The sequence below is a fragment of the Lampetra fluviatilis genome, chromosome 9 (assembly GCF_964198595.1).
Source record: "Lampetra fluviatilis chromosome 9, kcLamFluv1.1, whole genome shotgun sequence".
In the NCBI taxonomy this organism is placed as follows: domain Eukaryota; kingdom Metazoa; phylum Chordata; class Hyperoartia; order Petromyzontiformes; family Petromyzontidae; genus Lampetra; species Lampetra fluviatilis.
The window spans coordinates 14,257,162-14,284,977 of NC_136283.1; the positions used below are offsets into that span (position 1 = coordinate 14,257,162).

Consider the following 27,816-nt stretch of genomic DNA (forward strand, 5'->3'; position numbering starts at 1 on the left):
AGCTCGACTCGTAGTGACCAGCAAGACCTCGATATGTGGGCTTCTAGCCCAAGGGTCGGCAACCCGCGGCTCCGGAGCCGCATGCGGCTCTTTAGGGACTGCATTGCGACTCTTGAAATATTGAGGGGGTTACCGATTTCAGAAAACAAGTAAACCCGTAAAAACAAAGTTTTTCACTATAAATCCTTTATATGCGTGGCGGCTAGAGTCCTCTCGTCCTCTGGCTTGAGATGGCTGCCACCTATGGGTCAGATGATTGTCTGCCACCATTAAGCAATTGGTAATTAAATATTTAATTTGTTTTCCCTAAACAGTGTTAAAAAACGAGCGAAAGATTTGCACGGTCCTAAGCAAGCAAGCAAACTTAATATAAAGGATTTAAAAATATATTCGCCTGTGGAGGACGCGGGGATCGATCCCGCGACCTTTGGCATGGGAAGCGAGGGTGCTACCAACTGCGCTACTCCGCCACGGCCTGTGGAGGGGTTACGCTCTGGGCTCTTACACTGTGACGTTCAGCCATAGCCATGAATGAGTTCTATTTGAATATGTAAAATATTTTTTTTTTGCCTAAAAAGTGTAAAAGTTTGGGAATTTTTTTTCACGAACATTAATTGTCTCGCACAACGAGTCTGTGTGGAAAATGTCAGCTCGATTGGATCACGGGAAGTGGGTTAAAAAACGACCGAAAGATTTGCACGGTCGCAAGCAAGCAAGCACGCAAGCAAGCAAGCACGCAAGCAAGCAAGCACGCACGCAAGCAAGCAAGCACGCAAGCAAGCAAGCACGCAAGCAAGCAAGCACGCAAGCAAGCAAGCGAACTTAATATAAAGGATTTAAAAATGTCTTGGTTTGCCGACCTGTGACCTTGGGAGTCCAATGTACCATGGAAGTCCAGTTTACCATGGGAGTCCAGTTTACCATGGTAGTCCAGTGTACCATGGGAGTCTAGTTAACCATGGGAGTCAAGTTTACCGCGGAAGTCCAGTTTACCATGGGAGTCCAGTTTACCATGAAAGTCCAGTTTACCATGGAAGCCCAGTTTACCGTCGAAACAAAAATATCTTTCGTTGTTATTTGGGTTTCCCGCTGTATTCTATAGCCCCTGTGAACACGGTTGCAGCTATTGCTGCAACAGCTGCTGCTATCGTCGCCTCGAGCAGCATCTCGAGGGCGCCACGGTGGCTAGGAGATGTTAACTACCTCGCCTGGTGTGCAGGAGGTCCGTGGGTTCGACCCCTGACACCTGCTGCTGTATATTTGGAGTTTGCGGGGTCTCTCTCCCCGTTTTTGCGTGGATTTTTCTCTGGGCCCTCCGGTTTTCCCCCTCCACATTTACAATCAACATCAGCTACTGCTGCACATTTCCACTTGATAAGCCACTTCGCTGAGCTATCATTTGCGATTGCTTTTGAAAAAGCGCTACGTGTAGCTCAGTACTAAACTAAACAAACAATGTTAATAATTGTTTTTTTTTACCGTTATCTGGCAACAAAACTGACACCTTTTTTTTTACAAGGAGTCATGTTTGCATAGACCACAATACCTGCAGTCGGAAGTTGTGCGCCTTTTGGCGTCACCTGGTCCAACACCATGTGAGACTAGGCTCTAAGGAAAGCTGTCTCGGGTGTGGACCAATCAATTTCAAGGACAGTGCATACATTATCAGAGTTGTGTTTTTTGTTTGCATTCCGACTGCAGGTATTGTGGTCAATGCAAACATGACTCCTTGTAAAAAAAGGTGTCAGTTTTGTTGCCAGATAAAAGGGTAAAAAAACAATGATCATATTTTGCTACTGGCAAATGAGGTTCCAATGGGGTAAAAAAGCAATGTTTATAGTTTTATAGAGAGCGGACCAACCCACTGGTGGTCCTGCGCTGCCACCTGGCGTCCACGCAAGGGAATGGTCGCCAGTGCCGAGCTCGGAGGATGATTCGTGTCGCTGCTGGTGGTGGTGGAGGTGGTGGTGGAGGTGGAGGAGGTGGTGGTGGTTGTGGAGGTAGAATTGAAGCGGTCAGCGCGCCGCGCTACGAACCCGGCCACCCGATTTCGATTCCGGCTCACGTCCAACGCCGGCGACGATTATCGAACCGGGCCCTGGGCCTCCACTAGATCGACTCAGCCTCAAATGAGTAACCTGGTGTAGCGGCGTGTAGTGACACAGCGCCACTGGGGGAGACGAAGGCGCTCTCCGACAGCACTTTGCCCCAATTGTTAAAGGCGATAGCGGGAGATCTTTATCTTTGAAGGTGGCGCTGATGGTGGTGGTGGTGGCAGTGTGTGTGTGCAGGCTTGTTGTGAGCTTACACTGTACCGGCCACCCCCCACCGAACCAAGCCACACGGATGTGAAAGAGAGAGAGAGAATTGATAAATGAAATAAATAAAATCGTGATACAAGAAGGTGCCCCCCCTCCCCGTGCGACGCCGACCACCGCCGTCTTCAAGGTGAGGGCCTCTCCGTGGGAAGGTGACCAACTTGCCGGTCAGCTGCTGCTGTTGTTGTTCGTGGTGTTGACGACGGCCACCACCACCACACACGGAGCGATGGTCCCTGCCATTCTACGTGGCTGGGACACGGCTGATTATCGCGTGAAAAGGGGTAAATGTTGAGTGTGTGGCGCGTGTTCGTCTGCGCTAGTCCCGTAGTGTTTGGTGGTGGTGGTGGTGTTGTTGGTGGTGGTGTTTAGTGGTGGTTGTTGGTGGTGGTGTTGGTGGTTGTTGTTGGTGGTGGTGTTGGTGTTTGGTGGTGGTGGTTGTTGTTGGTGGTGGTTGTTGGTGGTGGTTGTTGTTGGTGGTGTTGTTGTTGGTGGTGTTTGGTGGTGGTGGTTGGTGGTGGTGGTGTTGGTGGTGGTTGTTGTTGTTGGTGGTGGTGTTGTTGTTGGTGGTGGTGTTTGGTGGTTGTTGTTGTTGTTGGTGGTTGTTGTTGTTGTTGGTGGTGGTGGTGATTGTTGGTGTTGGTGGTTGTTGGTGGTGGTGGTGTTGGTTGTGTTTGGTGGTGGTGGTTGTTGTTGGTGGTGGTGTTTGGTGGTGGTTGTGGTTGTTGTTGGTGTTGGTGGTTGTTGGTGGTGGTGGTGTTGGTTGTGTTTGGTGGTGGTGGTTGTTGTTGGTGGTGGTGTTTGGTGGTGGTTGTGGTTGTTGTTGGTGTTGGTGGTCACAAGTGGTGAGAGGGTTGATGGCTCGCGGAGGGCCTCCATCCAGCAGTGGATGGAGGATCTTGCCTGCCACTTCTACCGCCGTGACAGGCTGATGGCGATATTACGACTACAGTGCGTGTGTGTGATGTGGTATGTATGGACTTACAGTGTGTACTGTACCAGCGTATGATATACTGTAATGTATAGACTTATAGTGTGTACTGTACCAGCGTATGATATACTGTAATGTATAGACTTACAGTGTGTACTGTACCACCGTATGATATACTGTAATGTATAGACTTACAGTGTGTACTGTACCAGCGTATGATATACTGTAATGTATAGACGTACAGTGTGTACTGTACCACCGTATGATATACTATAGTGTATAGACTTACAGTGTGTACTGTACCACCGTATGATATACTATAGTGTATAGACTTATAGTGTGTACTGTACCAGCGTACATAGCTGATATCACAAGTTAGGATGTGAGAATTGTAAGGTTGTTGTGTAACGTTTGATGCTTGGCACAGATTGCAATGTCGCTGTTGTGAATTGCCTCCAATCGGATATGCAATAGTCCTCGTGTGTGTGTACTGTGTGTACATATTGTTGTACACACGTTATGTTTGTGTAGGGTGTAGTGTTGTGTACGCGTTACTGTGTTGCTGCTTACAACGTCTAACACGGATAATGTGAATAAGCTTCGCTAATAATGTACTATGATTAAGACAATCACAGTGCCACTGCATTGTTAGTGCTCTGAGATGTCTCTTAGTAATTGGCAATCGTCGAATATGGACTGATGCTCATATGTAGTAACATCGTCATCATCATCATCAGCAGCCATGGTCAATCCACTGCTGGGATGAAGGCGACGATATTCAGAAGGTAAACAATCTGGAACTGATTCCATCGCTCCATCTCCCTCGTCGGACGTCGTTGAGTCTGAGCCGTGGACGGTGACTTGGCCCCGAAGTGCCACCGACTCTTCTCAGCGGTCTTGGACGATGTTGGTCGTCCACCTGCCACCCCCACGACCCTGTGGATGATGTTGGTCGTTCACCTGCCACCCCCACGACCCTGTGGATGATGTTGGTCGTTCACCTGCCACCCCACGACCCTGTGCACGACGTTGGTCGTTCACCTGCCACCCCCACGACCCTGTGGATGATGTTGGTCGTTCACCTGCCACCCCCACGACCCTGTGGATGACGTTGATCGTTCACCTGCCACCCCCACGACCCTGTGCACGATGTTGGTCGTTCACCTGCCACCCCACGACCCTGTGGATGATGTTGGTCGTTCACCTGCCACCCCACGACCCTGTGCACGACGTTGGTCGTTCACCTGCCACCCCCACGACCCTGTGGATGATGTTGGTCGTTCACCTGCCACCCCCACGACCCCGTGGACGACGTTGGTCGTTCACCTGCATCCCCACGACCCTGTGGACGACATTGGTCGTTCACCTGCATCCCCACGACCCTGTTCACGATGTTGGTCGTTCACCTGCCACCCCACGACCCTGTGGATGATGTTGGTCGTTCACCTGCCACCCCCACGACCCTGTGCACGACGTTGGTCGTTCACCTGCCACCCCCACGACCCTGTGCACGATGTTGGTCGTTCACCTGCCACCCCACGACCCTGTGGATGATGTTGGTCGTTCACCTGCCACCCCCACGACCCTGTGCACGACGTTGGTCGTTCACCTGCCACCCCCACGACCCTGTGCACGACGTTGGTCGTTCACCTGCTACCCCACGACCCTGTGGATGATGTTGGTCGTTCACCTGCCACCCCCACGACCCTGTGCACGACGTTGGTCGTTCACCTGCACCCCCACGACCCTCTGGAATCCAGAGGGTCATGGGGCCCCTCTCAATGTCATTCCAAACTTGCATCTTCTTCCACACGCTTACGTTGAGCACAGTATATTTTTAAAAATATATATTGTACAGATGATAATAACAATAATAGACAGTTTTGTAGGCAATAGTATATTTGCTGGCAAGGATTATAGGTATGACAACTAAACTATGTTGTTTATTTGATTGGTTTTAGGCCCCACTGGGCAGATCGCGTGTAGAAGCGACCTGGCTGTCGCATGATCGTTCAACAAAGTGCGCTGATCGTGTGGACATTTATAGCAGTAACAAAATACTCTAAACGCGTGATGTTGATTCTAAATAAACCAGAGGACCTGGACAAAAAATTCCACGGGACCATGGGGAGACACAGACACCCCCGAAAACTCCAAATATACAACAGACGTCTGGGTCTGGATCAAACCCATGGCCTGTATGCCGGGCGAGGTAGTTAACATCTCACCACCATGATGACCCATGACCCACAACCCAGTAGCCACGTTCTGGGTCGTCCTGGGGCCCACGTTTTACCCTACTAGACGCGATTTGCCCAAAACGACTTTCTGTAGAGTAACCCTTTCACCGCTGCTGGATGAAGAGAGGTGGGTGGATTGAGGAAACGTATCCATTGTTTTAACTTCCGCTCCTGGAGATCGAACCGGCGTGCTCAAAAGCACTCAATAGACACGGTGGTTCTTGACATGAGCAGATTTTTTTTAGAAGGTAAATCATCGAAAAAACAATCAAGCACGGACACCTAAGTACAAACTACAGTGTCATCAAACCTATGTATTTGTTAACATATATAATTGTTACAATTGAGAACCAAATTGGGTGCCAGGCTGCAGTAGTAAAGATTAAGAACCACTGCCACAGACAGTGCGTATCACAAATATATGACGTTGGACTATGAGCGATTACGTCAAGGCTCTTTCTCTTGGCTTGTGGGGAAATAACATTCTTATTCCTAGCATTTGCAGGGGTGAGGAGGCATGGGTGACTCATGCTAACAGTGGAGTGGCGGTCATGCCTTGCGTGTCCATGTCCTGACGTTGGTTTGAATGTCTGAATTCCTCTCGTGCCCTAATGCAGGAAGTGAGATTGAATCACGTGTTGCCTTGTCACCGCTGCATTTTGGTCAACAAAAAAAGCCCCTCCAGAGAATGTAGGTTAGCACGCAACAAAAGAGCCTTGGGATGCCACACATTCCAAAGGTTCAATTGCTGCACCCCTCGTCTTACTACTTGCCGTGGCGGTCACACCTCTTGCCGCATCGCCTGGGACGGGCCCGACCTGGTCGAATCTCGGAAGCTAAGCAGGTACCAGCCTGGATAGCGCTTGTGGATGGTAACATTGGCTGCTGTGCGGTGTATGTTGTGAGAAGCAGAGGGCAGTGCGGCAGAATGCATTGTTTTACTGAACTATGCCCCCATGTCCATGTTCCCTGCCATTACCAACCTTGGCTGGCCGGCGTGGTGAAGTACGGTCAGGTAATCCCCATGACCCTCACAGCTTGGGGAGGCCCTCATCCAGCAGTGCATTTACGCAAGGGCCGTGTGTGTATAGACTATACACAAAGATCCCCCATATAGCCTAACAGACTGTTGAGGCAAGTTCTGTCAGCGAGCACCTATTAATGCCGGCACGGCACACGAGGGGGTGGGTGGCCAGTGTCACACCCAGCCGCCTTTGTCTCCTTAGTCGCGATGTTTACACACCACACCAGGTACTAGGGGAGGCCCAGGACCGGTACAGATAATCGTCACTGGTGTTGGCCGTGAATTGAACTGTGGTCGTCGGATTCGTAGCGCAGTGCGCTAACCGCTACACCACCACTCCCTCCGTATATGTGACCTTGTACACAATACACGGCCACATATACAGCTGCAATCACCATCATCAACTATTGGATGGCAGGCGGCAATATTTTTTGTTCATTCGTTGACACTGCACCTTTTAACAGCCAGAAAGGCAACATCTGCTGTATCACCTTGAAGCCAGCCCTGCATAATAAATCTGTGATGGATCACGTATACATTCAATCCCGACAGAGATCCCAGCGGTGTCGACGTTTCCGACGGAGTGAAAAGAACGAGATAAGGCCTCACTTTTGTTGAGTGTGAATCGTGTGTGTGTGTACGTGTGAAAGGGCCTCTATTAAATGCAGAGTCAGAACGAATTACTGCAATGGGGGGGGGGGGGGGGGCTTTTACGCTTTTAAAGCGAGGCACACTCACCACATGGTCACCCCGTGGGCAATGTCGACATGGCCTGGCTAATGGAAGCTTGCAGCACAGCCCAGGACCGCGGTTCTCAACTGCAGTGGAGGAGATGCCTTTGACGGATTTGGTTTTGTCACGGGCGTGCTGCAGGCGGTGTCATTTGTGGCCCTAATTCTCCATCGTAATTATCAGGCGTTAGCCATGCTGTGTCGTAGCCATATCTCAAAGTCCAATTCTGTACGGCGCCTGTACAGTGCTTTACACACAGATCACTTTGCATGTGTAATCTACTGGCTACCAAGGTCTCCTTTACAGAAGAGATCATACATTTCACCAGGCCCTCACGTGAATAAATAAAGGAGGATATTGGTAAAATTTCTATCTTGACGTAATGTCTCCAAGGGGTCGGGTGAAGCTGCAGGATATCTCGCTGCCTTCTAACCTTGGGAGGCCACGCGATCATTTCCCCTGCGGGCATCTGAGCCCGGTGCCCCAAACCATAACAACCCTTCTACGTCTTGTCCAGGCTTTCCAATTTCCACTCACCAATTCTATAAGCACATATCGTTGAATGCCGTCTGTAGGCATGTTTCATTTATCCAATACCGCATGTGCTTAGAGATGGCCATGTGATAATCTATTTTCCCCCCGTCCTCTTCTATTGGGCTGCCATCACAGTTTTTCCACTTCCCGCACTGTGGATGAAACGAATGTAAGTGGCTGTAATTTGAATAGTTGGTATGAATGCAGGTGGAGAGTTTCAGTCGACAGGCTTTCCCGTCGAAGATATGGTTGTGCACATGTTACACATGCCGCCAAATTACCATAGATGATAGTGTGACTCGTGCAGATATCATGCTGAGGCTGTAAATAGTTTTCAGCTACGTTGCACTACATGCGTGGATTAAAGTGATACATCAGGAATAGTCTGTAGTTTATTTTGATTCCGATAATCTGACTTGCTGCAATTCCTGTATCAAGTTCATTGGACCCAGACACATTTATACATTCATGATCGTTGCATATTGTACAACCGTTGCGTTATTCCATTATGTCGTTAGTCCTCCCTTAAGTTGACTGCTTTAAATGAGTACCTACTGCGGTGTGTAATACATCAGCATTGCGGAGACAAAGGTGGCCGGGTCTTCTTCTGACCACACCTTCCCCTTGCGTGTGTTGCGTCGGCTGTTAATGTGCTCACTCGAATCACTTGGCTCAATAGTCTATTAGGCTCTGTGGGGATCTTTGTCCTTGATTGTGCAGAAATAGTCAGATGATGAGAATGTATCCTTTCTATGAGTTCGAGTGGACAGTAGTTACCATTGGCAGCTGCCATAGTTATATTTGCACATCGGTGTTCATGATGGATTTCATGTTCGCTACGGTCACCTACACAAACTCTAGGGCTCCTGAGCAAAGGATCACATAATTCAGGCTACATTTCCAAAATACCATGTAATCAAACTGCTCTTATCTGAGAACCCTATTTCCTTTAAATCCTACTTGTGGCCCCAATTGATCCCCAAAAATGCATTTAACCTAGGGTAGATGTTTTTTTTCAATTCAAATGTTTTTTTACAGATAAGAGGAGTGACCTGGAAGTGATGGCAATTTCATCCCATTATTTATTTTATCTGTGGATACGAATAACACAGAAGAGGTCTCTCAGAAACACTAAATGCATCCTTTAGGAATACCTGGCAATGAGAATGCACTATGTGATGTGAATTGCAAAACATGAATTGCAAATTAAAGTTCGATAAAAGTAGTGCTGCATCAGTAGAAAGAAAACATTGAGCTTGATGTTAAGAAATAACTACATTGTAAACAAAGGCAACATTTTTGGGTGGAATTTTAGTTAAATAGTTAAAATGTGTAGCTATTCAATTTAAATTACCTATTATGATCCTATTAACTTCTCGGTGAGGCCTTTGTCCTGAATATTCCTTTATAAATAAAATGACATATTTATAAAATACATTACAGGTAATATAAATGCGATATACCTGGTGTGTACAATATTGACATCGATATCCTTGTGCAAGGGAGTCCAAGGATTGGTAGCAAGTTCTGGAATTGCAAGAGACGTACTTGCTCGGCATGTAACGATGCATCGATTCGGCACGGAGGGTTTTTGTGCAGCCCGTAATTCAATCGCGCTCGTCCGGGTTGGCGCCCTGTGTCGATAATTTTTTCTCTCAACCTTTTGCCACACAACAATTACTGCGGGCATCTTCAGGAGTTGAAAAGATATTCTCAGCACGCAGCTTAATCCAGAAGACCACAAGCATGCATGTAGTTATGGATAAAATCGAGATGTTGTGCGTGATAATTTATTCATTTTCGTTTTGTGCAAATACAATTTTTGGTGAATGGAGCAAATAGGACTGTGCAAACAATAACAAACGAGATGGATAAAACGAGACCAATCATTAACTGAATTCAATTGTAACCATGAATCTTAACAATTCATAAATTCGCTTATGATACTGGGGTTGAGATATCCTTGCATGCTTAGTGTTTACCTTTCGATATGAGACTTATTTTCTGAGATGTCGCTGTTACTGTCAGCATGTTAATCAGCGCAAATTGAACAGTTTTATTGCCATTGTTGGTTGTACTTTAACGGGCTGGGTGAGCGTGAAGAGCATGTCACTTTCGCTGTGTTGGTAGTAGAAGGTGATCGTGCAAAATGTTGAATGGTGCTTCATGGAATAGCCCGTGGATAAATACACGTCCGCCTTTGTTGAGCCTATGGCCGCTCCCCTCATCATTGCTGCTTGTGTATTCACCCAAAAAACAAAAGTACAACGCGCCACACGCTTTACTTTGGACTTTTCAAGATCCCTGCACGATGTCATGGTCCAAATTTGCCAAATTTGAAAGATTATTTGCATTTTAATTAATAGGAAAGTATCGCAGTAATCGCAATCGCCCCCCGATTTAGAAAATCTAGTATAACCCTCCTAAAAAAGTTTTTACACGCAGGTTTTCACAGCTAATATTATGAGTAATAATAGATTTTTTTGGGTTAGGCCATGTCACGATCTGACCAAATCCTTGTCTTTAAGAACCCTCCACCACCCAACACAGTCAAATAGAGTAAATCGTTACGCGATGTACAAGCGTTTTAGAGCTCCGGTAATTATTATTGTTTCACATAGCTCACCGCTAAGTTGACGAACAATTCTCACAACCAAATTACGCAATTATATACGATCTAGAGTCTGAAACTGTGTCAAGCCTCGTCAGGACAGGATCCAGTAGGTCACAGTAATAATCCAGGAAGTCAGAATCGCAGTCTCTCTTGACCCGCCTGACTTAATATAATGATTATTATCATGAAAGCTCAGGAACGCAGTGCACTAACTATACTTTGTTTTCTAAAATGTGCCGTTCTGTTTTGCTCGGCTACCCTGAATGATGGTGATCGGTGAGGCTCTCCGCAACTAAGGCGTGGCAGCGATTTGCGTGTTTTTGCCGACACTTGAAATAGCGCAGGGTGTGCCGCCCGAGCCTGGCAGGTGCCCGCAAACAGCGACGGTGGCTCCAGATCCACTGACGATGCTCCCGGGCCGGACTTTACAATGCGCCTGTAAATGCTGATGCATTGGCGCGCATGAATTAGTCATTGTGGGTGAAGTGGCAGCCAGCTTACCGGCATTGCGGGTTAGAAGAGCTGGTCCTTTACGTGTGCACGTGTGGGTATTTTGATGGTGGTTAGCACACTGCGCTACGAACCCGGCGACCCGAATTTGATTCCACGCTTTAGGACAAGTTGTAATACCAAATTTTACCGATGTTAGCCGTGGTCAGGAAATTAACGCGGGTCACAGGGTTCATCGTGCAGTGTGCAAACCACTGCACCACCAAAAAACAAAGACAAATGTTTCCTGTACAGTATAGAGTACGTTACTGTACGATTGTCAGGGGCAGGATGATCTCCTAAGGCCATGTACTTGCACACAGAGGCAGAGACACAAGAAGATGCACAAAACTGGATTTAAGTGGTTTGATTGAAGGGCGCCCTCGTTGAGAGAGAGACAAGGTGGTACATGCGTGAAGGGCCTCGGGCATCCCCGCCTGCATGCGTTGCTGAAAGCCTCCCATAATGGTATTGATCGGAATGAATCCATTGATGGGCCAGGGTAGGTGCTTAGGCTCTTGAAAAGTCACGGGTGGTGAACAATGGTAAAGGACCCCTCGAAGCCTGGGAAAATGTGAACCGAAGCTCCGTGTGTAAGTTGGCTCAAGTGTGCGCAATTATCAGTGCTTTTATTATGTGAGGGCTCTGCGAATTTACGAACTAGCACAGCGCTGCTGTTGCTACATCGGCCGTAGTAAGCAGGGCGTGGGGGAGGGGATTCGTAATACCTGGGCAGTAGTAAGCAGGGCGTGGGGGGCGTGTTTGTAATACCTGGGCAGTAGTAAGCAGGGCATGGGGGGCGTGTTTGTAATACCTGGGCAGTAGTAAGCAGGGCGTGGGGAGTGTGTTTGTAATACCTGGGCAGTAGTAAGCAGGGCGTGGGGGGCGTGTTTGTAATACCTGGGCAGTAGTAAGCAGGGCATGGGGGGCGTGTTTGTAATACCTGGGCAGTAGTAAGCAGGGCGTGGGGAGTGTGTTTGTAATACCTGGGCAGTAGTAAGCAGGGCGTGGGGGGCGTGTTTGTAATACCTGGGCAGTAGTAAGCAGGGCGTGGGGGGCGTGTTTGTAATACCTGGGCAGTAGTAAGCAGGGCGTGGGGAGTGTGTTTGTAATACCTGGGCAGTAGTAAGCAGGGCGTGGGGAGTGTGTTTGTAATACCTGGGCAGTAGTAAGCAGGGCGTGGGGGGCGTGTTTGTAATACCTGGGCAGTAGTAAGCAGGGCGTGGGGGGCGTGTTTGTAATACCTGGGCAGTAGTAAGCAGGGCGTGGGGAGTGTGTTTGTAATACCTGGGCAGTAGTAAGCAGGGCGTGGGGGGCGTGTTTGTAATACCTGGGCAGTAGTAAGCAGGGCGTGGGGAGTGTGTTTGTAATACCTGGGCAGTAGTAAGCAGGGCGTGGGGTGCGTGTTTGTAATACCTGGGCAGTAGTAAGCAGGGCGTGGGGAGTGTGTTTGTAATACCTGGGCAGTAGTAAGCAGGGCGTGGGGAGTGTGTTTGTAATACCTGGGCAGTAGTAAGCAGGGCGTGGGGTGCGTGTTTGTAATACCTGGGCAGTAGTAAGCAGGGCGTGGGGAGTGTGTTTGTAATACCTGGGCAGTAGTAAGCAGGGCGTGGGGAGTGTGTTTGTAATACCTGGGCAGTAGTAAGCAGGGCGTGGGGTGCGTGTTTGTAATACCTGGGCAGTAGTAAGCAGGGCGTGGGGAGTGTGTTTGTAATACCTGGGCAGTAGTAAGCAGGGCGTGGGGAGTGTGTTTGTAATACCTGGGCAGTAGTAAGCAGGGCGTGGGGAGTTGGTTTGAGTGTCCCCGCCCCCCCATGCCAGTTTCCCACCCACATGCCTAAGCACTTTTCGTGAACTGAAAGCGAGACCAGAGAGACCCGGCGTGGCTTCTTTTGCTGATAAAATGAACGATTTCAATTGTACGGAAGTTTGGATTAAGACGTTAAAGCAAAACTGGAGTGTGATGTACATCCCTGCATGCTGATTGACGTAGAATAATGCTTCTCAGCATTGTTTTCTGTTTTGCGGAAAGGGTATTAAAATGTTTATTACTAAGCCCTGTTTGTGTTACGTAACGTAATCAGTAGTACAACCAGACTGGGTGTATGATATGATGAGGCACCTGTTTGTTTGCTCTGTTTTTGTCACTTAATACCATTTCTGTGCACTGTAACAGGCAAAGTGCAGGTAATCGGGAAATCCTAGAGGCATACACACTCGTGCCTCTTGTACATGTACAAGCAGCCCTTCTTTGAATCTACTGCTGGATGATCACCTCCACACACCGTGCGGGCTCGTGGGTGTTATTGGATTGTACTGCACCACGTCTAGCAATTGCTGGGTGAACAAGGTGGCGGATGTAGAGGTGGGAGCATAGAAGTTTATCACAGCAATGGATTTTACTGCACTGCCCTCTGCTGCTCACCAAGTGTGTCACGAAACGTAAATTACAATTGTTAAAATTTCCAAATCGGAGCGGGGGGTGGGGGGCACCACGCTTGTTAAACAAGTTTTGTAACATCTCAAATCGCTCCCAAAAAATAAATAAAAGTGTTATCCTGCCTCGGTATGCTGCGAACATTGTCACAATCGGTGGCCAGACCGCTGGCTTTCGTGACACGACACTGCAAGACGCGCCACACCGTCCTCGGGCCAAATGTTTACCAAAAGAGACGTGCCATAATTACACACTTCCTGCGCAATGGGGGGCACGGAATAGAACGACCGCCGTCCCATCCCCGAGCCGTGCCCCTCTCATCTGCGAGCGAGTGGAGCTAGCGCAGCCGCGTGTATGTCTCTCAAGAGGGGAGGGGCGGGGGCGTGTTAGCGTGCGACGTGAGTGCTCGTTAACCCGAGAGCCGGCAAGGGAACTCGAGCGAGCGGACGGGACGCATCTCAATCCGTGTTGCGCGCCTCGCCCGCTCCACCGCAAACTTGCCACGGCGGCGCAAACACTCCGCAGGTCGGTAATAAGTGCTGCATCGTACGTGCCCAGGAGAGCGATTTTTTGCTTCTTTATTTTTTTGGAATTGCAGCGCAGCGGTGGAAGGATGAAATAAAATAAGAACTCTCCGCAAGTTCAAAATACATTTTGCGGTAAGCAGTGTTGACGGAACGTTTGGGGAGCTGATTATTGATTGACTGCCTAGCTATAGATAAGGAGTGCCGTTATCTGTCTCTTATGATTGGGGTTTAAAAGTCAAGTGTATTATTAACCTAACCTGTGCTTTTCAGCGAGGCTGATGTCACAGAAGTGGCCATTTGCTGCGTATGCCCAGTGTCGCTTTGGGTACACGGAAGAGCTATGCCGTGCTGATACTTGTGGCTAAGTTAACAGAACGCTCGTGTTTGTGTGTTTGTCTTTGTTCCAGGCTTCGTGAACAAGCAGCAGCAGCAGCAGCTGTAGTCTCGCTGGAGAAGTTGTTGCCCAGCTGCGAGCGGTAAATAGCACGTGCGTGGGACATTCCCCAAAGCGGCCACAGTAGGGGCACACTGCGGTGGCCAAGCCGTCCTGTGGGGTAGGCAAGGTTATTGCAGTGGCTCGTGTGCAAGGCGGCCGGGGTGAGGGGGTTGCCATTTAGCTAAGTGCATTAAAGTCTGTCCTTCACTTTTTCTAGCGCTCTGCGCGCTTTGGGTAATTTAAAATCTTCACGACAGAGTTTGAGAGTTGGTGGTTGTTCCCAGTATGTTGAAGTTTTGATTTTTACTCTTTGGGTCTTTCGGTAAAGTCACGTGACTTTACCGAAAGACCCAAAGAGTATGAATTCCTGCAGTCACGAAAGCTTTAAGTCAAGGTTTAGATTTTGTTCAACCTACCATTTTGAGGGCTGCATGTATCGATCGTGTTTGCGGTGTTTGTGTGATCATGCTATGTGCTGCACATGCAGCAAATGCGTGTGTGCGTGTGCGCAATGAACATGAAATGATAATTATTACAAACTAAAATAATTTGCAGCGTTTTGTAAACCCACTGCTGGGTGAAGGCCTCCCCACGCTGTGTGGGTGATGGGGGTTGTTGGACCAGCATGGCGAATCATGTGCCGTGGAAGTGGGGGGACATCAAGGACCAGTTGGGATGTCACTCGCCGCTAGTGCCAGTGGTTATTGGCTATCGAACTGACATCACCGTCGAGTTCATGTCGTTGGAAACGAAACAACGCGGAAATGCTCACCCACCACTGCATGTGCTTAGTTATTTACAGTGCCGTGGAGAGGTCGTTCCCAACCTTTTCACGATGGCGAGAAGGGCGCCGTGCTGGCGAGATGTTAATTACCTCACCTGGTATGCAGGAGATCGTGGGTTCAATTTCGACCCTAACACTTGTATATTTGGAGTTTGCATGTCTCTCTCCCCGTGGTCGCGTGGATTTTTATCCCGGTCGTCCAGTTTTTCCCTCCACGTTTAGAAACATTGTGTATTTGGCTGCTATGAATTTCCACGTATCAGCCACTTTGTTGAGCTATCATTTGTGGCCAGGTCGCTTCTGAAAAAGAGCTAAATAGCTCAGTGGGCCTTACCTGCTAGAGATTAAAAATAATAGAGTTGTTTTTAGTGTGCGGACCCCTTTTCAACCTCCCAAATTTTTGCGAACCACCACATGCTACGAGTAGTTAATTGAAATTGTACATTTCCCTGGTGAGGGATGACTAGTTCCACCAGGGGTCTGCGGGACCCCAGGTTGGGAAACCGCTGCCCTAGGGAAATCGCCTTGAGCTGCAAGGTGGCTCTAGTTTGTGTTCAACGGAGATGTGGCGTCCGGCCGTAATCTTGCCAACAAAGTGCGTGGGGTAATCGCGTCGCATTAATAGCAACACTTACTGCCATTACAATTTTCGTAAAACTTTAATATACAGGTTTCTCCTCACTCTACACGGTAGTAGTAGTAGATGTTTTCCGAAAAAATGGGTGCGACAAAGCTAAACTGCACGAGGAGACAGCTGCCTACCGATAAGCGCGTACAGCACACACAGTACACAGAGTGTACATACACAGTACACACATAGTACACACATAGTACACACACAGTACACAGAATATACACACAGTACACACAGTACACACACAGTACACACACAGTACACAGAGTGTACACACAGTACACACACAGTACACAGAGTATACACACAGTACACACACAGTACACACACAGTACGCAGAGTATACACACAACGTTGTCCCAAGTCCGACCGCATAGCCACATGTAGAGTGAATTCAAACCGCATATAGCGAATTTTGGGTATAAATAGTTAGGCCGCATATATAGCGTGAAATCGTACAAACCAAATCGGCATAAAGCGAAGGGAAAACCTTGACCTTCTCTCCATGCCCGTTTGGTTTCCGGAACCAAACAATCGGAAGTAAAATATGAAACTTTATACATGTTGATGGATAGTTCTCTTGGCAACACCATCATCTTACACCAGAAAAGAACAAAATGCGATACATAAACCCTTAACGTTCGTGGGTTTTACAATCAAGGTTTTGCGTATTTGCGACAAATTAACTTTAATTATACATTTTCTGGAATGGTGTACTGTGTTACCGTTACCCATAGCCCCCAAGCAAGAAGAAAGAGTTGCATTATTACAGATAAGTTTAAATAACACCATGTAATATTTATTTATCTATTAATTGACATTTTCACTTTTGAATATGTTTATGACATCCTTATGAAGGTAAGTAAAATAACAGTACTATACAACATATGTATTGATTAATATATACATACACTATGAGATCTCTTTTACCAGTGGCAAAATATAATAGTAGGTTTTTACCCTTTTAACTGGTACAAAACTGACACCTTTATTCAAGGCATCATGTTTGCAATGACCACAACACAAGTAGTCAAAAAAGCAAACAAAAAGAAGCAACTCTGATAAAGATGATAATATGCACTGTCCTTGAAGTTGATTGGCCCACACCCGAGACGGCTTTCTTTAGAGCCTAGTCCCCATTGGTGTAGGGCCAGATGACACCAGAAGGCGTACAACTCAAACACAGTGCAATATCAGAGTATTGAGAGCTCGGGGTAAGCATTTACACTATGAGATCTCTTTTACCAGTGGCAAAATATAATAGTAGGTTTTTACCCTTTTAACTGGTACAAAACTGACACCTTTATTCAAGGCATCATGTTTGCAATGACCACAACACAAGTAGTCAAAAAAGCAAACAAAAAGAAGCAACTCTGATAAAGATGATAATATGCACTGTCCTTGAAGTTGATTGGCCCACACCCGAGACGGCTTTCTTTAGAGCCTAGTCCCCATTGGTGTAGGGCCAGATGACACCAGAAGGCGTACAACTCAAACACAGTGCAATATCAGAGTATTGAGAGCTCGGGGTAAGCATTTACACTATGAGATCTCTTTTACCAGTGGCAAAATATAATAGTAGGTTTTTACCCTTTTAACTGGTACAAAACTGACACCTTTATTCAAGGCATCATGTTTGCAATGACCACAACACAAGTAGTCAAAAAAGCAAACAAAAAGAAGCAACTCTGATAAAGATGATAATATGCACTGTCCTTGAAGTTGATTGGCCCACACCCGAGACGGCTTTCTTTAGAGCCTAGTCCCCATTGGTGTAGGGCCAGATGACACCAGAAGGCGTACAACTCAAACACAGTGCAATATCAGAGTATTGAGAGCTCGGGGTAAGCATTTACACTATGAGATCTCTTTTACCAGTGGCAAAATATAATAGTAGGTTTTTACCCTTTTCACTGGTACAAAACTGACACCTTTATTCAAGGCATCATGTTTGCAATGACCACAACACAAGTAGTCAAAAAAGCAAACAAAAAGAAGCAACTCTGATAAAGATGATAATATGCACTGTCCTTGAAGTTGATTGGCCCACACCCGAGACGGCTTTCTTTAGAGCCTAGTCCCCATTGGTGTAGGGCCAGATGACACCAGAAGGCGTACAACTCAAACACAGTGCAATATCAGAGTATTGAGAGCTCGGGGTAAGCATTTACACTATGAGACCAACTTTACCAGTGGCAAAATATAGTAATAGGTTTTCACCCTTTCAACTGGTACAAAAACTTACACCCTTATACAAGGCATCAAGGGTAAAAACCTACTATTATATTTTGCCACTGGTAAAAGAGATCTCATAGTGTAAATGCTTACCCCGAGCTCTCAATACTCTGATATTGCACTGTGTTTGAGTTGTACGCCTTCTGGTGTCATCTGGCCCTACACCAATGGGGACTAGGCTCTAAAGAAAGCCGTCTCGGGTGTGGGCTAATCAACTTCAAGGACAGTGCATATTATCATCTTTATCAGAGTTGCTTCTTTTTGTTTGCTTTTTTGACTACTTGTGTTGTGGTCATTGCAAACATGATGCCTTGAATAAAGGTGTCAGTTTTGTACCAGTTAAAAGGGTAAAAACCTACTATTATATACATACAGTTTATATGCTTAAACATAATAAATCTGTATGACCCCAAACGCGATTCTCCTCATGAGCTTTGAGTATTAATATTCGCCGATTGACTATTCGCTCCGTCCTCAAGGAACGTATCCTCCCCCCCCCCGCGAATGGGAATGGTTTACTGTCATGGTGTGTTCCTCGCGACGCAGCCATCCACAGAGCTCCTGCGCACGAGATGCTTGACTCAATCTTGATTTGAAGCTTTCGTGACTGCAGGGATCCATGCTCTTTGGTTCTTTCGGTAAAGTCACGTAGGTAGAAATAAAATAAGAAAAGAAATAATATTTAACGACGTTTCGATCGCAACACCAGCGGTCGTCCTCAGGCGGAAAACATTATCCAGCAGTGGAACTGCTGGATAATTTTGTAATTTTTTGTTTTATTTTATTTTTCTACCTACGTGACTTTACCGAAAGAACCAAAGAGTATGGTTTACTCACTCCGTCTCTACGCGGTGGATGCCCTCCTGGGCGTGCTGTCTCCTCTCCCCTGACACTCCCTCGCTAGTATAAACCACGCTGGCATTGGCACGTCCAGCAGCGTGCCTTACGCAGGTCCCCAAAAACGTCCTGTAACAGTCGATGTGATGTCTCTGTGCTCATCCTCTCTCTGAGAGTGTGTCGACCCGTAATAATGTAGACATCTTGTGTACGTGTGTACGGTACATGTTTGTCCCACGTGTGGGGGGAGCAGCAGTGTAGGGATTAGCATGCTGCGCTACGAACCCGGCGACTGGAGTTCGATTCCTGCTCATGGCCAACACCAGTGACGATTATCTGAAACGGTCCTGGGCCTCCCCGAGGTTGACTCGGCCTCATATGAGTACCTAGTGTGGTGTGTAATCATCGTCACTAGGGAGACAAAGTCGGTCTGGCGTGGTGTAGGCCACCCACCTCCTCGTGTGCTGTGATGGCTTTCATAGGTGCTTGCTAACAGCATCTTTGTCCCACGTGCCAACAGTTGGCATCGTGGGGAGCACGGGTGGTGCATCTGCCAGTCATCTCAGTCACCCCCCCGTGGCCTCAACGTGCACCTAGCCTGGCACAACCGCCTTGGTGACATCACCGTCACTAAATAGCGAACGGCGAGAGAGCGCTTATTAAAAACGAATTGGTGCTCTGCAAAGTCACGTGGAACGTATTTCACAATCATCCGGCATGTGCTGCTTGCAGCCACTAAGCTTCCGAGTGGACAGAGGTCAATGGGTTATCTTCGAAAGCTGGACTGTGGTGGGTCGCGAGGACTGGAGTTTGCGAAGCTCTGGACTCAAGGAGTTGGTTTAGGAGGCACTCGCCCAACCCCTTGAGCCACAATGAAGCCGTTGGCAAAAGCCTCTCCATTTGAGCAGCCACACGGCGCTTGCACCGCAGCCCCGAGGGTCAAGCAGGAATTAAGAGGCTCACGAGGATGATTACGGTGGGAGGTGGCGGTGGCCTGGGGAGGCCTTCATCCACAGCAGTGGACGGACCATGGCTCATGATGATGAGAGGGATGATATGTGTGCAGCTCGGTGAACAACAGGTGCATGCCCTGAACATGCGGGCACTTGCACCTCCCAGACTAAGAGAGGCCACGTTGACCTTATGTTTGACATTTAATGAAAAATTGAAAGTTTTATTTGCAATGTTTTATTGTCAACATTCATGGTATTTGTTGACCTCGTAATGCATTCTGTTTGACTAGTTGCAGCAGCAGCAATAATAATAACCAAAACACCAATAATTATTATTTGTATTTAATTATATGTAGGGTAATTGAAGTGAGAGAGGGGAGTAAACATGGGCTCACTGCTCCTGTTATACTATATAAGGCATTTTATGAAAGGAATGTTAAATGCATCTGATGTTATCTGTAAATGAGATGAGCAAGCGAGCTCCCCCCTCGGGGCAAGCAGAGGATGCAGACAGCAGGGGTAGGTCTGGGGAGCTCAGGCACCAGCTTGTCCGTCCAAAAAAATTATTATTTTTTCCCCCCAGATCATTCTATAGGCGTCGCATCTTTTAGACAAATAATCCATCTGCTACTCTCGCAGGGCATTGCGACGGGCCCGCGGAAGTGGATCTCGCAGAGCTGCCTCTTGAGATTCCTTCCACTGACCTCGGGTCCACGCAGTAGGTGGCAGCACTTTCCCACCAAGAGTAATGTTCGTCGCATGACAGTTAAACCGATCATTTTAATTAATAATACTTTAATTCTGTATAGCATCATTCATGCCAACAGCATCCCGCAACGATATAAGGACCAAATTTTATATACGTGGTTGGCTACATACGGCGCGAAAGAAGCCAAAAGCGCGCACACGTGCATACTGAGCAAATTAAAACGCTACGACCAAGTAAAATGAAAAATGAATAAACAAATTAGGAAATGGCACCAAAACAAAAATCAGAAACAACAACAAAAGTTATCACAACAAAGAAATGAGTCCCATTAGAGTTGTAATTTAGCCAAATTAAGTTCAAAACCAAATTGAATGTGATGGGGGCCGGGGAGGGGGGTCATTGGTGGCCATGTTGAGACTCACAACTCGCTGCACTTGAGAACCCAGTTTAATCACAGGCTAATGCCTGGACTTGAACACGGCATTCCAGCGGTGCCGCCTCTAAATCGTTAGCACTGGAGGTTGTGGGGGAGGAGGTTCGCTGTAGCCTCCTGTACATTCTATTCCTCGAAGATACCAAGGGTCAGCCCTGTGTTGTGTTGTGCGGCCTAGTTAAGTGACTGGCCCGATTGGTTCCATTTTGTTGGCTCTCACAGATGTCGTGAAATCTCCAGGGGCACACCTGTGAGACTGCTCTTGACAGGTGCGGACCGACCTGTTTGGCCGCTGTGCAGCGTGTTTACAATTAATTACGTGGCTCATTGTATAACAGCAGTCAGTACATAAATAGAATGCACCCTCCCACATTTCTTAATGCTACCCCAAGGCCACAAACGTTGACGGGGACCCACACTCGTACTAGATGCACGCACGCATAGCCCTTTGTCAAGCCACTGCTGGTTGAGGGCCTCACCACGCTGCGTGGGACGTCGAAGTTATTGGACCATACTTTACCACGCTGGTCAGCCAGGGCTTTGTGTAGGCGAGGAGCATAGACAGACGTTTGGAACGTAGGATTTCAGTCCATCAATGGATTTTGCTGTAGTGCTCTTACTGGTACCATCCGTGGTGGTCGCCCCATCCAACACTCAATATGCAGGCTCAAGCTCTTGCTTGGCTTGCAGCCTCTGATGAGATGGGGCGCGTGCCGGGTGATTTTGTGCCAACTTCTAGAAAACGTGAGCATAGCGGCTCAATTCAATGAGAGAGCTGGCGATTTTGGCGTTGATTATTTTTACGGTCGAGAGCGGTAATGCGGCCGCTACCGGGTGATATGAAGGGCGTGCGTTTTCATGCTGCGTCTTCGTAAGACGTCATTCTTGTCATCACCATCATCACCACCACCACCGAGGTCACATGGGTTCTCACGTTTAAGATTCCCAGACGGTTCACTGTGTGTGTGATGTGGCAGTTCGCTGTGCTTATGGGCGGTGGTGGTTCCCTGTGTGTGTGACGCGGTAGGTCGCTGTATGTGTATGATGCGTAAGTAAACTGTGTCGTAAACCTTAGCGTATAAATAAATAACAAAATAAAATTACTCGCTGTGAATTACATGTTCATAAGTACACAATTGCTGCCTTAAGGTTTTAATTAAAAAAAAATTTAAAACTCTAAGAGTAAAGCTGTTAAAGTGTGTGAATGTAACCTCTGGGTTGCCACCTTCATCAGCGTCAAAGGCATTTGCATTGTCAGGTAAATGATAAGCACCATTTACTTAGCCCATTACTGCCATCATCACCACCACTCGCACCTCACCACTATCATCACCCATATTACAATCGCTGCTGCCACCTATACCGCCATCAACATCAGTCTCATCACAATCATCGGCATTAACACCATCACTCATCCCCGTACCTACGATTAGTACGGTGAGAAATAATTTCAACATGCATGCATACACATTCGACACGGCCAATTAAGAAAGTTGTCACGTGATGAACAAACGTGCCAATGTATTACGGCTTCACTGGCACGACCGGTGTGTGTGAGAGCAATCCACACGTTTAACAATTTGGTGAGAGAGTAATCCACACACGTTTTAATAATTTGGTACCCCGCCTCGTCTGGCAAAGCGTTTTTGCATTTGGGCAGCTCCACGGATCAGGAAACTATAATTTATGGTAGGTATTGTTTTGGAGATAATTAATTATGGTTTTATCAAAAGTGGCTCATTAATGGATGCGGCGGCGAGTGGTTTGGCACAAACGCGAAAACTTTCAGCATCATCACCCGGTATTAAGGAAGTTAAACAAATCATCTGCATCTGAAACACAGTCCTAATTGGATTTCGTACTGTGCTTAAGTGAAGATCCACTTCATGATTATACTGATGATTACTGACTGCCAGTGTGGAATATAATCCTGGAGCCATATCGGTCATTTAAACGTTTATTGCAAACGCGCCACAATTGCAAACTCATCACATGGGCCAGAGCAGAAGCTGGTACCACCTAAGGTAGCACAACTTGAGTCATACCGATGTATTTGCACCGCTAACGAGAGTGAATTATTTGATAACGCACGTTTCACTTGGTTAATTATCACTCAATTCACTGTTGTTGGCTAAATAAGGAAATTGGAACTAATAAAGTTATGCCCCCTCCCCAGGTGATACCGGCAAGTGATAATTATATATATATGATGTGGGCTTATGGACTACATCATGCCTTGGTACAGCAATGGAATTGCATCTGCTCATCGGTGTTATGCTCCTGAACCTGGTGCTGCTAACCAGCAGGTGGGGAGCGGTGGTGTAGCGGTTAGCACGCTGCGCTACGAACCCGACAACTCGGGTTCGATTCCGGCTCACGGCCACCACCTTTGACGATTATTTGAACCGGTCCTGGGTAACTGGTGCAGTGTATAAACATCGCCACTGGGGGAGACAAAGGCAGTCGGGCGTAGTGCTGTCCACCCAAACTCATGCGTACCGTTCCGGCTTTCATAGGTGTTCGCTAACAGCACTTTCCCCAACAGTCTGTTCAGGCTACACAGGGGGTCTTTGTTTTTGTTAACCAGCTGGTGGGAAATCAATACGAGCACATTCATGGATCTGTAGAACCATATTAAATAATTAATGTGCACAATTAGTGGGAGTATAGCGCCAAATTTTAAAAGTCACGGTCAGAATTGTCGGAGCAAATGTTCTCTTTTGCGCCAGAAATACGAGGAGAGAAAGACACTTGTAAAGAGAGACGTGCGAAGGCAGAGAGAGCAACATGAGTAGAGACAGGGAGAGACACACTGGCATACGAGGATAGGGACGTGAGGAGAGACAGGGAAAGAGACAAACGGAGCGAGGCATTGTGGGAGGGGAGAGGGTCGAATCCCCTGCTCCACATCGGTGATGGTGACATTGTTCCATACATACATACATAGTTGAATCGCTAACTGAGATCCCTGGAACTGACGGACACCGCACCGCTGAGTCCTGCATTGGCTCCCTACTGTGGATCAGCATATCATGACAACTTGCCCATCGTAAAGCAGCCATACATCTCACAAGGCTAAATGTGGCCAGCTAAGCATGGCTCTGTTCTCAAAAGCCCGCACGAGTAGGAAATTAAGAGTCTGTAATATAGTGCGGAATAAGCCTTTGGAATAACCCTTTTGTCTCCTTAAGTTGTCGTTTCGGCATTTGTGTTTGCGTCCACGGCATAAGTGCCAAAATGTATTCCTGCTTATTGAAGGATTTGCATTATCCAGGGCCCATTCTCTCTCCGAAGAGGCTTGGAATTAAAAACAAAGGCTTACGGGGTGAAAGTGCCACGGTCCTTGCCGTGCCGTGTTGCCGCGCGTTTGCATGTCCGTCACGGGTGGGGGGGGGGGGTATTGACGCGCGGACTCGCCCGCTCGTCGCTCGTATTGTCATGGGGAAAAAGACGGCGATGGACGCCCCCCGTATTTATTTCACGGATGAATATCTTCGCCCCCGCAGCCGCTCTCATTCCTGTATTCACACCAGCAAGGCCTGCTTGTTGCGTCATGAATGCACGCCCCACTATTGCAGTAAATTTTTGTAAGTAAATAATCCGAGGCAGAGGAAAAGGATCCTCGCCGCCGGAACGTTACCGGGGCTTTTTGACGTGCTCTGGCTGCGACGCGGCGCAATCCGCCGAGCTAATATGTCCTGACACTGGCTCATTGACGTCGCCCACCCCCCCTTCTTCTTTCGTAGAGTGACCGACCGGAGCGCGATGTGCTGACGTGCGGTTGCCTTGACGTCGTAAACGTGGTTCGCGTGGAGATGATGCGCGACCCGGAGTAAGCGCTGCGCGGGAGCCATGGCCTAATTCCGTAATGTGCGACGGGCGGCTCGTAAGAGAGCTCAGGTGAGTGCCGCGAATGTGGATCCCCTGAGTCTCTCTAATCCCCTAAGTGACTTCGTTTTTTTTTCGTGTGTTTGATGCACGCGACGTTATTGGTCGCGGGACAAACGACCAAATGTTTTGCTTTTGAGAGTCCTATCGGAGCTGTTCCCCGGACAACTCGATTTTGTTCTTTTTTCCTGCATTATCATATTTAAGATACAATTTAAATTATTGTTGCCATTGCTTGTGCTGCTGTTCTTCCAAACGTAATTAATTAAAAGCGGCCATTGTTATTGTTTATCCTGCAGGTGGAAGCGGAGCTGCTGAACAAGACGCATCATAGTATTATAAAAAAAAAAATCCCATCGCCGCCAGGCCCCCAACGCGAACTCTGCGACTAACGATGGAGGGTCAAGTGAACGACCACAAGAAAAGTACACTGGCCTCTCGTCTGCCGCGGCTGACGCGCCGCTCTCCGGCACGGCCGGCCGCGAGCAGCGGCAGCAGCCCGCTGTACGTCGACTCGGGCACGAGCTCCGCGTCGGGGAAGACCAGCAGCAACGGCAGCGGCAGCATCACCAGCAGCGCCGGGACAGGCGACTCGGCGGGCAAGCGCTTTAGCTTGTTCCGGCGCCCGTCGTTTGCGCTCCGGAGCAGCAAGAAGAAGACGCCGTCGTCCCCGACGGCGGCGGCATTGGTAGCGACGCCCACGATGGTGCCGATGCGGCCGATGGGAGGCGATGCGGCCAACCGCGACTCGATGGGCAGCGGCGAGCGGGAGTTCAGCTTCTGCGAGTCGCCCCGTGATGGGTTCAACTCGGCCACCCTTGAGTCCAAGTCGAGCCGCTGCAGCAGCAGCGTGGACAGCAGGGATGACGCGGCCTCGGGCTCGAGGTTCTCCCGAGGCTTCCGCTTCCCGACGGGCGGCGAGCGCAGCAGCAAGAAGGTGAAGCGGTCGCTCTCCGACTCGTTCGCTCGCGAGTCGCTGCTCACGTCGGCGACACGCGGCGTGTTCCGCAGCTGCATCCGGCCCAACCGCAACTCGGGAGAGTTCGACAAGGCAGTGATGACCGGCTACCGCAACGCCGCCGTGGCGCTTCCCCTGCTGGAGCTGACCGAGGAGACGGATCCTCGGGAGCTCCAGGAGAGGGAGGCTGCGCCGGCGGTTGCGGCGCCGGTAGAAGGGGAGGAGGAGGAGCGGTCGCCAGGCGTGGACTTTCTTGAGGCGGCCGCGGAGAGGCCGCTGAGGTTCGTGAAGACGGCGTCGGCAGACAACGTGTGCGAGGTGTGGAGCCTGACAGGGTCGCGGGAGAGCTCCGTTTTCCAGAACATCATCGTGAAGACGCAGAGCACCTCCAGCCACGTCTGGGAGAGAAACCAAGCCGATGTAGACGGCGATTCGGCCCCCCGAGCCGGCGACGGGAAGAGTCCACGTCGGCTCCACCAAGCGGACGGGCCGAACGCCGCCGATCAATCAGCAATAAAAAACGCCAACGCGCACGCCGGCGCTGACCGAGTGGACGATGACGACGAGCGGGGCTGCCTCGAGAAGCCCGCGACAGCGCTGACTGACGGGCACAACGGCCGTCACTGCGCCTCCCCGGGAACGTCTGCGCCACACCTCGGTACCGTCAGCCCGGCATCCCCGCGAAGGACACCGGCGAGGGCGGACCCGTCGCGGCCCGGCCTTCCTCTCGTCGCCGAGACTCGCTCCGCGGAGAGGGAAGCCGCGGCGCCCGGCGGCGACGGGCGTGCTGTGGGCGGATCGCGCTTTTTTTACCAGGGCGGCTTGGCGCATCACCCCGCGACGAACCTTTGCGGTGTCGGCGTTGGTCCGACAGCGGCGTACGCGCCGGCCCCCTCCGGGGACGTCGCCGTCACCCGGGGGGTCGACCCCCGGGGCACGGAGAGCGGCCCCGAGAGCTTGGCGTGGAGCGTGAACGAGAGCGTGGTGCGGGCCGGCGGCGTGACGGCGGCGCGGCGGCGCCAGGCCCAGGAGCTGCACATCGAGGAGGTGGCGGTGGCGGCCGCGTGCTGGGACGAGGCGCACGGGGCGGCGGGGGGACCCGGCGCGGACCCTGGCGGAGACGCCAGCTTTCCGCACAGAGCTCTTCCGCTCAAGGGTAAACACATTCCGCCGTCGCTACCGTGCAACTTGTGACCGTAACAGTTCACCAGAGGCCTCGTTGACCCGAATATTATACCGTACGGATGTAAGAGGAGGGCGTTGCTTTTCCTAACCCACACAATTGATGTAATAACAGTGGTTCTGCGGTTGTCAGTAGGATGCCTGTCACAACAGGTGTGTAGGACTGGTTGTGTGCCGGCTGTTGTGACACTCATTGTAGTGAAATGGAGGGAGGGTTAGTAGCCTGCGCAGTTGATCTGCTCATATATAAAACAAATACAAAACCAAAGCGTGCGACCATTTGACCTAGGCACCACGTGACTTCAAGTGGTTCATTGAGCTGGTAAACTGTCGGTGTGTACAAATCACTCCAGTGTGTACGGTGGCTCGGCAGGCCAGACAGTGCGTTGGTGCTCACATGGCCAATCGAGTTGTACGTTACTCGATACAGGACTGAAACAAAAAACGCCAATCGCTGACGCAGGGTCTCGACTTTCGAGCCGTCAAAGCCGCGGTCGCACGCTCCTCCACCCGGCTGTGAGCGGAGCCCGCATTAGCGGGGAGCCTCGTCCGTCCTTCTGCGCTGCCGCGATTGATCCGTTCGGGGAAACTCGGGCGAGCGGAAGTTTGTGCGCACTCCTGCCTACTTGCCTAACCCTGTTTTGCATGACAAGCTGCCAATGATCAAACCATCTTACTGCGTACCGATTTTTCAAAGCAAAAATCGCTTACATTTGTATTCCCCTCCACCACAATGTTTATAGATCACATGATAAGTGGCTTATCATGTGGAAATTAATAGCAGCCAAATACTGTAAATGTATGCTTATATATGTGGAGGGAAAACCCTTACGACCCAGAGAAAGATCCACACGACCACGGAGAGAACATGCAGACTCCAAATATACAGGCATCAGGGTTGGGATCGAACCCACGACCTCC

At 49.1% G+C, this 27,816-nt stretch overlaps 1 protein-coding gene across 5 annotated transcripts in view; it reads left to right on the forward strand.

Annotated features, from left to right (window-relative positions):
- The first annotated feature begins 1,981 nt into the window (after positions 1-1,981).
- Positions 1,982-27,816, forward strand: part of LOC144934244 (uncharacterized) — a 56,145-nt gene continuing 30,310 nt past the window's right edge. For 3 of the 5 annotated variants that reach the window (XM_078859881.1, XM_078859884.1, XM_078859885.1), the window contains exons 1-4: positions 1,982-2,448; positions 14,254-14,322; positions 24,614-24,767; positions 25,055-26,869. In XM_078859881.1, coding sequence (XP_078716007.1) covers positions 25,150-26,869 — 1,720 coding nt within the window. In that variant the 5' untranslated portion in view covers positions 1,982-2,448; positions 14,254-14,322; positions 24,614-24,767; positions 25,055-25,149. The remainder of the gene's footprint in view (positions 2,449-14,253; positions 14,323-24,613; positions 24,768-25,054; positions 26,870-27,816) is intronic. The other 2 variants (XM_078859883.1, XM_078859882.1) reach the window with 2 other exon arrangements.